The 12959-nt window shown below is 41.9% G+C and overlaps 1 protein-coding gene across 1 annotated transcript; it reads right to left on the minus strand.

The window, feature by feature from the left end:
* Positions 1-2507: 2507 nt before the first annotated feature.
* Positions 2508-12209, minus strand: LOC101606763 (tumor suppressor candidate 2-like). Its single transcript, XM_045160061.1, has 3 exons — positions 12068-12209; positions 6382-6420; positions 2508-2791 (listed from the first exon to the last, which is right to left on the minus strand). Exons 1-3 carry the CDS (start codon positions 12207-12209, stop codon positions 2508-2510), a joined length of 465 nt encoding a protein of 154 aa, XP_045015996.1.
* Between the last annotated feature and the right edge of the window lie 750 nt (positions 12210-12959).

A 12959-nucleotide genomic window follows, 5' to 3' on the forward strand; every position in this document is an offset into this window, starting at 1 on the left:
CCACCTTGTGTATTTGGCTTTTGTAGATACTGGGGAGTTGAACCTGTGTCCTCAGGCTTCGTAGGCAAGTGTGAACCACTAAGCCATCTCTTCATCCTTTCTTCAACTTTTTTTTAAAATTTTTTATTTATTTATTTGAGAGCGATAGACACAGAGAGAAAGACAGATAGAGGGAGAGAGAGAATGGGCGCGCCAGGGCTGCCAGCCTCTGCAAACGAACTCCAGACGCGTGCGCCCCCTTGTGCATCTGGCTAACGTGGGACCTGGGGAACCGAGCCTCGAACCAGAGTCCTTAGGCTTCACAGGCAAGCGCTTAACCGCTAAGCCATCTCTCCAGCCCCTTTCTTCAACTTTTTTATAATCAAATTAATCAACAAATATCCACTAAAAGTTTTTATTTGGATTCATTAGCTGCCTAAGCTAACTAAAATCTACCTAAAAGCTTCAGAAAAATAGCTGACTTGAATGTCAGTGGCAGGGCCAGCCTGCTTTTTGTAAAGCTGCTGTTACAGTTGATAGCCATGTTTCAGGCCCTCTACATTAATCATTGAGCACAGAATGACCGCAGAGCTATGAAGACAGAGAGTACTGAGCTAAGGGTGGCAACTTTCTCTCTTCTTGTAACACTTGCAGATGCAGCCATGCAATTCAGCTATCAACTTCCCACATTCCACTTTCTAAACACCAGCCTTATCTCCCCTAAGACTATACCTGGAGCAGTGCTGGAAGTTTCCTATTTTCTCAACAGGCCACCTATTCCTTAAGATTGGGATCAGTACGGAGTCATCTTCATAAGTCTCACAAAACCAGTTTAATTAAAGGTATTGGTGCGTATGTTCTCTAGTCAACAAGAAGTCTTTGAAAAGACAGGAAATCCAGTTTAACTAATCTTTTATTCCCCAACATAATGCCTTAATCCTAGTTGGCACTGAATAAATAAATGTTGGCTTTATGTTGAAATGAATGGCTAAATAATGAATGAATATCAAATATTTTACAACCTCTTGATAACAGACTCAGAGAATAGTTCCTATATAACAGAACAACCCTATTGGCCACGCCCTCCTGTTTCCCCCTCCCCACCATCACCACTTCATAGATGGGAAAATCACAGATATCTACGCTGTAGTAACTTTAGGAGTGGGACTATTCCTGGCATATCCTAGAGCTAGTACTTCAGACTAGTGACAAGGAAAATCAACTTCTGTAGTATTACAATGAGTTTGTTTTTAACACAAGCTCTAATGGGCTACTAAGTGACACTTGTATTAGTCAAGGCTCCAATTACAGAAAGGACTGGGGTCCAAAAGTCTTTTCTAATAAGATAGCTTGAACTTCAAAACCTTTTTGTTTCAGGGTCTACAAATAATTTTACTGAAATTGAACAAATAATACAACAGTCTTCCTATGCTGGGGCCACCTTCCCCAAGCCATTTCCCACACTCGAGAAGTACACAGCTTCCACATTAAGCAATTTTTTAACAGTCACCTTTAGAAATCAGACTTTGCCCAACACCATCACAGTCTAGACAATTTGCAAACCTTCTCAGTTTAAGTATCTCTTTTAAGGTTTCCCCCGTTTTTCTGTCCCTCCAGTCCTTTTCATTGACTGATCCTGAAGCGGTGAAGACACTGTAGTAGGGTACGGGCAGTGGGTTCCTCATAGACACTGGCACCAGTCCTGGAGTGGCTGCTGCTTCTTACCACTTGGGTGTGGACAGCCTTTCCCAACAGAGAAGAGGGGACTGGGGCAAAGGCAAGGGGGAGGGTCGACATAATAGGTGGCTTGGGCAACTTTTCACAGGAACAGGAGCCCACAGCCTGTCCCGACCCTGGCCTGCACTCTCTCAGCTGTGGGAAGGACAATAACTAGTTGCACTGGGGATCAGCCCAGCCCTGGGTGAAAGGAAAAACCTCCTATGCCAGTCCCCATTCCGAGTTAACAGCCAATAAATTGTCCATCCTAGAGCAGGAACATATGGCAGGTAGACTGGGGAGAATCAGGCCGGCACTGTCCCCAGCCTCTGTCTGATACAGGAAGAATTGAGGTTAGCAAAAGGCTGAAATGCTCTGACTGGGGGGTGGGGAAGTGAGGGAAAGGAAGTTCCCCTTGTATACAGCTCCCACAGCCCAGGGGCGGGAGGAGGACGGCCTTGCTTGTAAAGTGCTGTAGCTTCTAGCTGGGCCAGGCCCTAGGCAGCTTGGAAGAAAATAGGCCAGGCAAAGAACCAGGAACCAGGCCTTCCTGACCAGCATGAGTACTGCCATGATTTTTGCAGGTGTGGATTAGAAGGGTGGGCTGGTAGTTCTGTCATTAGCCCTCAGCAATCACCCATCACCTTTTGTCCGCATGCAGACCATTACAAGTTAACACCAGTGGGGCTGTCCCACTCACGGCTGAAGGCTCTGGGCCAACGGAGTTTATTCATGTTGTGGCCCCAGCCTGGACTCCTCAGTGGAAGACACACCTTGAACCTGGGAGGGCTTGTGTCTGCCACCCCCGAGGTTCACACTTCATAGAGGATCACTGGGAAATCCGCGTGGATGCGGGAAGGATCCAGCTTCACGATGCCCCGAGGAACCAAATTTTCATGCACGCTCAGCTTGGCGCGCTTCTGCCCGTTCATGGTGATGATTGTCTCCTCGTAGAACTCGTGAGCCAGATCCCCATCTTCATCAGAGAACATGGAGCCGCGGCGTGTGAATACGAAGGGAGACACTGCTCGGGTTCGAGACTGCATCAAAGCTTGCTCGGTTACCCCCACCCCGCCTCTGGGCCGGCCCCCGCCACCTGCCACCGATGCAAAGGGCCTCAGCGTTGGAGCCGCTGGCGCCCATGCCAGGGTCGCGGGCGCAGCAACCACTCGGCTTTCACAACACTGCAGTGGCTGCTACCACGCCCTGCCCTGCCCTGCTCGCAAGTGCTGCCGCCTCTTGAAACGTTTTTATAAAATGAAGCAGATAAAAGTTAAAGACCCTTCCCAGGAATACTAATTAAACTTACATTATGCTTATACTACTGTTATTTACTACTACTATATAATTGTACACAATAGAAAATTATATTTTAGGGAATGGAGGGATGACTCAGCAATTAAGGTGTCTGCCTGCAAAAATTATATTTTATATAAGGTACCATAATACACCACGCTAAACTTTGTTGCAATATTTTCCAAGTTGTGATTCTAAAGGCTTATAAAAAAATCAGTGTGGAATCCAGGGGTCTATGCTACACATACAAATCCCCAAGAATCTGCATTTTAATAAGTTCTTAAGGGGTCGGTTTCATGCAGAATCTTTTACATAAAACATAATGCCACTTAAAACCATGTTCCTATGGGAAAGTTTCTTATAATTTCTACTAAAACTTCAAAGAATTCATCCGTTAACATCCAGCACCTTCTTATAGCATTAAAGGGTCCCCATTTCCATGTTCCCAGCAGGGATCATCAGCTAAGAGAGACACATTGTCCAACAGAGCTCAGGTGACAAAAAGGAAAGTTGAAACAGGACTCCTGCCACTATGAGACTCCAGGAACCAGGAGCAGTGCCTCACACCTGCAATTCCAACACTCTGGAGGTGTAGGCAGATAGTTTGTTAGTTTCAGGCCGGCCTGGTCTACAGAGTGAGACCCTGTTTCAATAATAAAATTAATAAGATTCATGGAGAGAACCTGGAGTCTTCTGAGTTTGGAGAACTGAGAGAAGAACTGGGTGCCACAGTTCTCCATCTCTGGGGAAAGCTCTCCCCAGATGGGGACAGTCTTGTAGACTCCAGCCAGAAGGAATCTGCGCAGATTTCTCATCTGGCCCAGGGGAATGCCTCCTTGAACAGCGGTGGGAAGAGCTTCCCAGGCAGGTCCTCCAGAGCAGACACTGCCAAGGCTTCATCCCTCAGCAGGTTCTGCACCACCAAATCCAGGAGCGTGGGCAGGGCCTCGAGGTTCATCCTGAGAGATCTGCTGGGTGAGAATCCAGGGGAGACATCCTTTGAGGCCAAGGCTTAGGAAGCCCTTCTCCCCCATCCTGAGAACCAAATCAGGGTCACAGTGACTGCTCTGGCAATGGTGGAGACCTCAGTGTACCACAATCCACTCAGTATGGTCTCAAAACCATGGCTCCCAAAACTGGCAGCTTCCTATGTATGCCAACTTGGGCCCAGGCTCATCCTTGTCATATAGTTTAATCCCTGCTCCTCTGGATCCTGTTCACACCGGAAAGGGGGCTCATTGGGCCCTGAAAGCTGAACCCCATCCTTGTATGTTGAGCCAGCTCTAATTACCATTCAAGGCCCTCAAAGGATGGCAACTGAAATAGCACTGACCCACCTAAGCACATTCTCTGTCCACGTAAGCCAAGACGATCAGAACCACACGAGGAGAATCTGTGGAATGGGTATTCTCACTGATTCTCAAAAGCTGAGAGTCTGGTGTGCTTGTGCCTCTGAATCCCAGCACTGGGAGAGTGAGGCAGGGCACTGCAAATTGGCTATCAGTCTGGGCTATACTGTGAGATAGTCCACCAAACAAGTACATACTTGAAAATACCCAAAACTAAATAAAAATCTTTTTGTAAAATACTTTATTTTAGATTATTTTATTTTAGATAAAAAGACAGCCATAGAGAACAGGCATGCCAGGGCCTCCAGCTGCTGCAAGCGAACTCCAGATGCAAGCTCCACTTTGTGCATCTGGCTTTATGTGGGTACTGGGAATTCAAATTCGGGTTGTTAGCCTTGGCAGGCAAGTGCCTTAACCACTAAACCATCTCTCCAATGCTTAAATAAAAACCTTTAACATGTAATTGTAAGAGGCATAGAACAGTACAGTAGATCTGGAAGGTGCAAACTCGGAGGCGGAAATTTTAATTTGTAAGCTTTATAGAGAGGAGGATTTCCATGTTGGATTAGAATGTAGGGGAAGAAATAGACAAGAAATGAAACTGTTCCATTGTATTCAACTTTCTTTTATTTTTATTTTTATTTTTTTTCTTTTCTTTGTTTTTCTGGTTTTGCAAGGTAGGGTCTTGCTCTGGCTCAGGCTGACCTGGAATTTACTATGTAGTCTCAGGCTGGCCTCAAACCCACAGCAATCCTCCTACCACAGCCTCCCGAGTTAAAGGTGTGTGCCACCACACTGGCTGTATTCAATTTTCCTTTTTACTTCAGGGCTTGAAAAAATACTTATTTGGGGTTGGAGATAGCTCAGTGGTTAAGGTACTTGCCTGAAAGCCTAACAACCTGGATTTGATTCCCCAATACCTACCTAAAGCCAGACACACAAAGTGGCACATGTATATAGAGTTTATTTTCAGAGGCTAGTGGCCCTAGCATGCCCCTTCTCTTCCTCTTTCATTTTCTCTGCTTACAAATTTTCTTTTTTTTTCAAGGTAGGGTCTCACTCTAGCTCAGGCTGACCTGGAATTCATGATGTAGTCTCAAGGTGGCCTCAAATTCACAGCGCTCTTCCTATCTCTGCTTCCCAAGTACTAGGATTAAAGGTGTGCACTAACATACCCAGCTGCAAATAAGTATTTTTAACTTATTTATTTAAGAATGAAAGAGGCAGATAGAGAGATTAGAGAAAGAGAGAGATGGAGGGAGAGAATGGGTATACTAGGGCCTCCCACCATTGCCAATGAACTCTAGACACATGAGTCCCCTTGTACATCTGGCTTTACATGGGTACTGGGGAATTGAACTCTGGTCCTTTGGTTTTGTAGGAAAATGCCTTAACCACTGAGCCATCTCTACAGGCCAAAATAATTTGGGGTCGGGGGTTTCAAGGTAAGGTCTTGCTGTAGCTCAGGCTGACCTGGAATTCACTCTGTAGTCTCAGGGTGGTCTCAAACTCATGGTGATCCTCCTACCTCTGCCTCCTGAGTGCTGGGATTAAAGGTGTACACCATTATGTTGAGCCCTAAATAAAATATTTTTTCAAAAACACTTATTTGAGGGCTAGAAAGATGGATTAGCAGTTAAGGCACTTGCCTAAGAAGCCTAGACTCTCCAGATCCCACGAAAGCCAGGTGCACAAAGGTGAGGCAAGTGCAAGGCTGTATATGACCACTAGATGGTGCAAGTGTTTGGAGTTTGATTTAGAATGGCTGAGGCCCTGGCATGCCTATTCTCTCTCTGTGTCTTGCTAAAATAAAATGTAAAGTCGGGTGAGTGAGGTAGCGCATGCCTTTAATCCCAGCACTCGGGAGACAGAGGTAGGAGGATCACCGAGAGTTTGAGGCCACCCTGAGACTACAGAGTGAATTCCAGGTCAGCCTGCGCTTAGAGTGAGACCCTACCTCGAAATGGCAAAAAATAAAAAATAAAAAACAACACAAAAACCTCATTTGAACCACCCAAGTTTATATGTGCCTGGCAGTTACCAGTCTTGCCATGGAACAGATCATGTTTGAGTTCCAGACCTAAAAGAAAAGTAACAAGAACAAGAAGAATAAAGCTCAAATGAAACCTGAAACTCAGCACCAAGTGTCTGTCCCCACTGTAGGGGAGACTTCCCAGAGCAGGAGGAGGACATCCTGTGTTCCAATGACAAGCAGGAAGACCCCAGTGATTACTGTAAAGGAGGTTATCATCTTGTGAAAAGTGGCAACCTATTCAGTGAGAGATGTTATATGATTGAAAGTTGGGCTGGGACACTTCAACAGTGCAGCTAACGTGAGACGTTTCAGGGGAAGAAGCATGTGGCCATCAAAGCAGTGAAGAGTGTTGAACATTACACTGAAAACAGCCCTTGAGAAAATGTGATTGCTGAAATTAGCTTCTCATTCAGACCCTAATGACCCAAACAGAGACAAGGTTATTCAACTACTAGGTGTCCTTAAAATATCAGGCACTAATGGAACACATATCCATTTAAGACCTTCATGAATTATGAGATCATTTTAGACAATAAAGGAACTGCTTTTGTATGAAAAAAATAAAATAAATTAATAAATCATGATGGTGATGTCCAGGCATTTCCCTAACTAGTCCCTCCTTTCTCTCATGTCAATATCACCCCATTCCTAACTACCTATTTTCCTACTACTTCCAACTGACCTTTTTCTTTGCCTCATTACAAAACTCACAGCCTCCATGCTTCTGTCCTCTGAAACCATATCTAATGCCTGTCTGGTTTCCTTATTATCGGCAACCAAGAGACATAAATAGCAGTTACAAAGACTCTTCACTGCATTGTCCCTTCCACTGTAGGTAGCTTTGCTAGATTAAAAATATAAACATGTAACTTCAACAAATAATTTTTTTAGTGACATGACATGTTATAGTGACATGATTACAACAAAAGAAGCATTCAGTTTGACTGAAATTCATCTGCACCTTTTATTTCTAAACTCTATAGAGCTTGCTATAGAGGAGAAGGACAGTTTGCAGTGCCCAGGTGACAATAGGGAGCCTTTGGGTATCTGAAAGTCTGTAGTAAAAGCCATCTACGCGTGAGGAAGTCCAGATTCAGCATTCTCTGGGCATCTCATGTCAGCAGCAGTGGCTCTGCTAAAGATGGAATAGAGCCTCCCCAAACCTGAGATGAGATTTAGAAGAAGAAAAGAGAGAAAGTGGGGATAGAGAAAGGAGAAGGGGAGGGCAAGGGAGAATACAGAAAATATCAGACTGCACAACATATAATAAGATTAATTATTGTTTCCTTAATAAGAAGTATGAAATTTGTACATATGTATGGGTATTTATTCACCTGTAAAATGTATTTCTTTTTTTTAATTTTTTTTTAATTTATTTATTTGAGAGCGACAGACACAGAGAGAAAGACAGAGGGAGAGAGAGAGAATGGGCGCGCCAGGGCCTCCAGCCTCTGCAAACGAACTCCAGACGCGTGCGCCCCCTTGTGCATCTGGCTAACGTGGGACCTGGGGAACCGAGCCTCCAACCGGGGTCCTTATGCTTCACAGGCAAGCGCTAACCGCTTAGCCATCTCTCCAGCCCTAAAATGTATTTCTTATTGTAGTGTAGCCAAAAGTTTTTGATAAGAAGCCCAGGGTGTGGTTCAAGAGTGTGAGGCCAGCCTAAGCTATATAGCCAGACACTGCTTAAAGAAAAAAGTAGATGCTCTCAAAGAACATATATTTAACTTGGGAAATACCTAAGTATGTCAGTTTATGTGCTTAAGCAGTTCCTACTTCCGAGTATATATCTTTGGTGGGAGATTTTGAAGAATAATTGGTTCTTTCTGTTATCTTATGGCTGGGGATAGAACCTCTGTTTTGCCAAGCAAGTACTTTTTCACTGAGCTACATCCTCTGTTGTAGTTTTTTGAAACAAGATTTCATTTTGTAGCCCAAGTTAGCCTGAATTTGCCATCCTCCGGCCTCTCAAGTGCTGGGGCTACAGGCATGTGCCACCTCAGCCTGATTGTTTTCTTCTTTCTTGAAGTATGGCACCACAACTCCTGACTCTGCCTTACATCCCAGTGGCATCATGCCACTGGCTCTCAGCAGTGTAACTGCCAGCTGAGTAATGTGTCACTGCCAATGAAGTGGAGAAAGAACACCATCTATGACTTCACACTCTCCCTTCTCCTTGCCTAAAGGGTGGACTCAGGCTAAATTTTAAGGCCCTAGAAGATGCAGAATGATCCATGAATCCCTGCTTGCAACAGGGTTCCAACCTGCTTCTGACAACCTGAGTTGGCTTTGATATGAATAAGAAACTGTCTCTTCATTTATCATACCAATAACTGGGGGCTAACTCCACAATGCACAATCCATTTTCATTAACAAGGAGGGTCTAATGGGAGGGGGTAGATCACAGATGAGCCTAAATAATGGTACCAAACTGCCTGTATTTACTGAAAAGAAAACTAATAAATTAAATTTAAAAAAAAATGGGAAGGATCTTCAGGCACTGTAAAATAAATAAATTTTGGTTAGTAAAAAAAAAAAAAAGAAAGAAACTGTCTCTTATGGGATTGAGCCTATAAGGGGCTGTCAATTTAAACAGACAAAATTGATTACCACAACTTTTTATTTAAACAGAAGGTAGATAGATGAAATAATTGCAAATATTCTCAAGCCACTATAAACTGCTACCCAAATGGACTCTACAAAGGAATACTAGCCTTGAACATGTTGTATTAGGAATGTTTTTTATTTCATTTTAACATGACAGCATTTAGTTACCTATGGCTTCTTTTTAAAAATATATATATTTTAGAAGCCGGGCATGGTGGCGAATGTCTTTAATCCCAGCACTTGGGAGGCAGAGGTAGGAGGATCACCATGAGTTCGAGGCCACCCTGAGAGTACACAGTGAATTCCAGGTCAGCTTGAGGTAGAGTGAGACCCTACCTCAAAAAAACAGAACAAAACAAAACAATATAGATAGATAGATAGATAGATAGATAGATAGATAGATAGATACATACATACATACATACATACATACATACATACACACATATACATATACATATACATATACATATACATATACATATACATATACATATACATATACATATACATATAATTTATTTGTTTGAGAGAGAAATAGGTTGAGAGTGAAAGAGAGAGATTGGGTGTGCCAGGGCCTCCAGCTACTGCAAACGAACTCCAGATGCTTATGTCCCCTTGTGCATCTGGCTTAAATGGGTCCTGGAAAATTGAACCAGGATCTTTTGGCTTTGCAAGCAAACACCTTAACTGCCCGCCTATGGCTTTTTAATTGAAACAGTATACTAACAAGATTATGTTTGTTCTTGAGTTTCATTTTCCATACTGTAATTTTCATGTGTATCATAATAGGAAACTAAGGGCTGTTTATATGGACATGCACACATACAACAGAACCATTAGGAAATGCCAATGATAGTGAAGGATTATATTCATTTAATAACCTTCAAAAGAATTTTATGGAAGGATGTAACCTATAGGCATTTAGCTTCACTGACCTATCTTCCTTGATAATGGAATTCACTAAATAAATAATTTATAAAAGTAATGAATTCAGTTAATTTATATTTCTGCCTATCTTAAAACTCCATTATCTCCAAGATCATATCCGAACACCATAGCATACCATGCCCTTCCTGTCCTTGCTTATCTCTCTTGCCTTTCTGCTTCACTTATCCATCTTCTCACATTGGAGTCACCTGCACGCTTATTTAAAATACCCATCCCTTGGCCCCAGGGTTAAGAATCTTGTTCAGTAAATCTGGGATGAGGCCCTGGCCCCTGAATTTTAACAAACATTTCAGATATCTCTAATGCAAATGAATTACAAACTCCTTTGGAGAAATGCTTTTTAAAATAAGTAATAGGGTTACTTAATACTTGGAGGGCTGGAGAGATGGCTAGGCAGTTAAGGTGCTTGCCTGCCAAGCCTTAGGACCCAAGTTTGACTCCTTGGAACCCACATAAGCCAGACGCACAAGGTGACGCATATGCACAAGGTCATGCATGTGTACAAGGTGACATACATGCCTGAAGTTCTATTGCAGTGGCTACAGGCCCTGGCACTCCAATTCTCTCTCTCTCTCTCTCTGTCTCTCTCTCTCATAAAAAAAAAATACTTGGAGATATTTTATATGATAGAATTTTTACAGGAAAAAAACTTTTTAAAATGTATTCTATTATTTGAAATATATAGATCCATTAGTCTTTCTATTCATTCATGAAATTATAAAAACAAGTGGTACATATCTAAATCATCTACTTAATTGGTTTCTAAAATAATGACAAGTGCTACCACATAAGTACTAACAACTATTCTAACTTCAACTGTTGTGCTTTAAAAACAATATGAACTTGAATATTTAAAAATACTGATTTCTGGGGCTGGAGAGATGGCTTAGCAGTTAAGCACTTGCCTGTGAAGCCTAAGGACCCCGGTTCAAGGCTCAATTCTCCAGGACCCACGTTAACCAGATGCACAAGGGGGTGCACGCATCTGGAGTTTGTCTACAGTGGCTGGAGGCCCTGGTGTGCCCATTCTCTCCTTCTGCCTCTTTCTCTCTGTCATTCTCAAATAAATAAATAAACTAAAAATTTTAAACTTTTTATTATTTAATATTTTTAATTTTTTATTTTGTTTATTTAAATATTATTTATTTAATACTATTATTTATTTAAATATTTTATTATTTAATATTTAAAATACTGATTTCTGTATTCACTAGGCTGATTTGAAATGATAACACTAATATAGACAGATAACGCTACCCTATGAATCATCTGTACAATCACAGCTTAAAGACAATGAGGAAAAAAAGCTTCTACCTGCCAGACCTCACATATAGAAGCAAAATTAAAATGTGCTGTGCAGGAGTACATGTTAGGCAGAAGGACAATTTCATGTATGTGACATTTCTATGCCTCATCTAACTTAATTCTCAGAACCAGATTATTTTGGTGAAATTTGAAACCAAGACCTTAACTTTTATTCCTTACTTTACTTCAATCGCTGTAAGGTATTTTGTAAATCATTCCCTGTTTCCTTCTTATACTCTCCATCTATAAAATATATCTTTGCGTGGGGGGGGGGTGGCGCACGCCTTTAATCCCAGCACTTGGGAGGCAGAGGTAGGAGAATCGCTGTGAGTTCGAGGCCACCCTGAGACTCCATAATGAATTCCAGGTCAGCCTGGGCCAGAGTGAGACCCTACCTTGAAAAACCAAAAAATAAAATAAAATAAAATATATATATATATATATATATATCTTTGCCAATAACCTTCAGATTTATGAAAGACACCATGATCATGTCTCTTAACAAAATTTGAGACTCTAGGAAATAAATCACTAGATATAACTGCAAAATGTAATTATTTGGAAGTTTTCCCTGTTGCAGTCTCGGTATAGTACATATTTCAAACATAAATATTGAAAAGGATCACTCTTATCATTAACATTAATAAATATTTATTGAGGTGTCTACCGGGTATTTGGTAATGCAATAGTCAGCAGTCTTACATCAATATTGAAATAGATTCACATTGCAAAGAAATATGTAACTTAAATTAGAGTGTCAAAACTTAACAGACTGACCAGGCTCTCCTCCAGGAAGAAAGAAAAATTCAAACACATGAAGAGTGGCTACTAAAGAACTGGACAAAAATATCTGTGACCAAGCTGGCCACTTTCTTGGCTGCCAATCCAATAAGCATCACTTTCAGATTTCGTCTATAAAGTGGTATAGACATAACCTGCAAAGAACCTGCAGACAAGCGCCCCTGCCCCATTCAAGTCTAGGACTTTCTTCTCTGAAGTCTCTAAACCACATCAGCTCTTCACCACAGCATTCTAAACCTAATGACCCAAAGGAATCTCAATTTTCATAAAACCTCAAGCCTCCCCACCGAGAGTCCTCTGTTCAACATTCTAGACTTGGCTTCTTAGATTAAGAATTCTTTTAACTAATTTGTAGAGATTTAGTCAAGACCAGAAATAACATGTTACAAAGTGATTATGCCAAGAACTCTATGTCAAAGGCTCAAAAAGAGTCATGCTACCTTTGATTCACCCTGGAAACCAAGGAGGTGACTTCACTTCTCTAGAACTCTTTGTTTTTCCCTTCTCAAAAATGGAAAAATGAATACTAGCCTGCTTTGATCAGCAGCTTGTCAGGGAAGGGGTGGAGATGCATTTGTAAAGGTCGTTGTAAAATAAAAAGAGCTACACACATGTCAAATAACAAGTGCTTTGTCTAGGCAAGACTGGAACTACTTCATCTGCAGCTTCTGCTGAACTAACTGCCTGCCTCTCCCGGCTACAAAGGGAGAGATTCTCTAATCCCTCTCTAAGGAAGTTTGTTTTTTAATAAAATTTTAAATACTTTTATATTCATGCAGGTTCTCCTGAAATTGGCTTTCCCCTCATCATTATATATCAGAGATAATAAGAAATTCAGATGAACCACCTGCTAATGAATGCACCCACAGGCTGCCTGATGCCCAACAAAGATGAGTTCAATCCATGAGCTACTGGAGAGA

This window comes from Jaculus jaculus, chromosome 10 (assembly GCF_020740685.1).
Source record: "Jaculus jaculus isolate mJacJac1 chromosome 10, mJacJac1.mat.Y.cur, whole genome shotgun sequence".
NCBI lineage: Eukaryota > Metazoa > Chordata > Mammalia > Rodentia > Dipodidae > Jaculus > Jaculus jaculus.

Coding starts and splice junctions, on each gene's coding strand:
- LOC101606763 (XM_045160061.1), bottom strand. CDS start 12,209: ATGGGGCAGGGGCGCTTGTCTGCAGGTTCTTTGCAGGTTATGTCTATA. Junction 6,421..12,067: donor TATTTTTGTCCAGTTCTTTA/GTAGCCACTCTT, acceptor CTTTTCTTTTAG/GTCTGGAACTCAAACATGAT. Junction 2,792..6,381: donor TCTGTTCCATGGCAAGACTG/GTAACTGCCAGG, acceptor CATCGGTGGCAG/GTGGCGGGGGCCGGCCCAGA.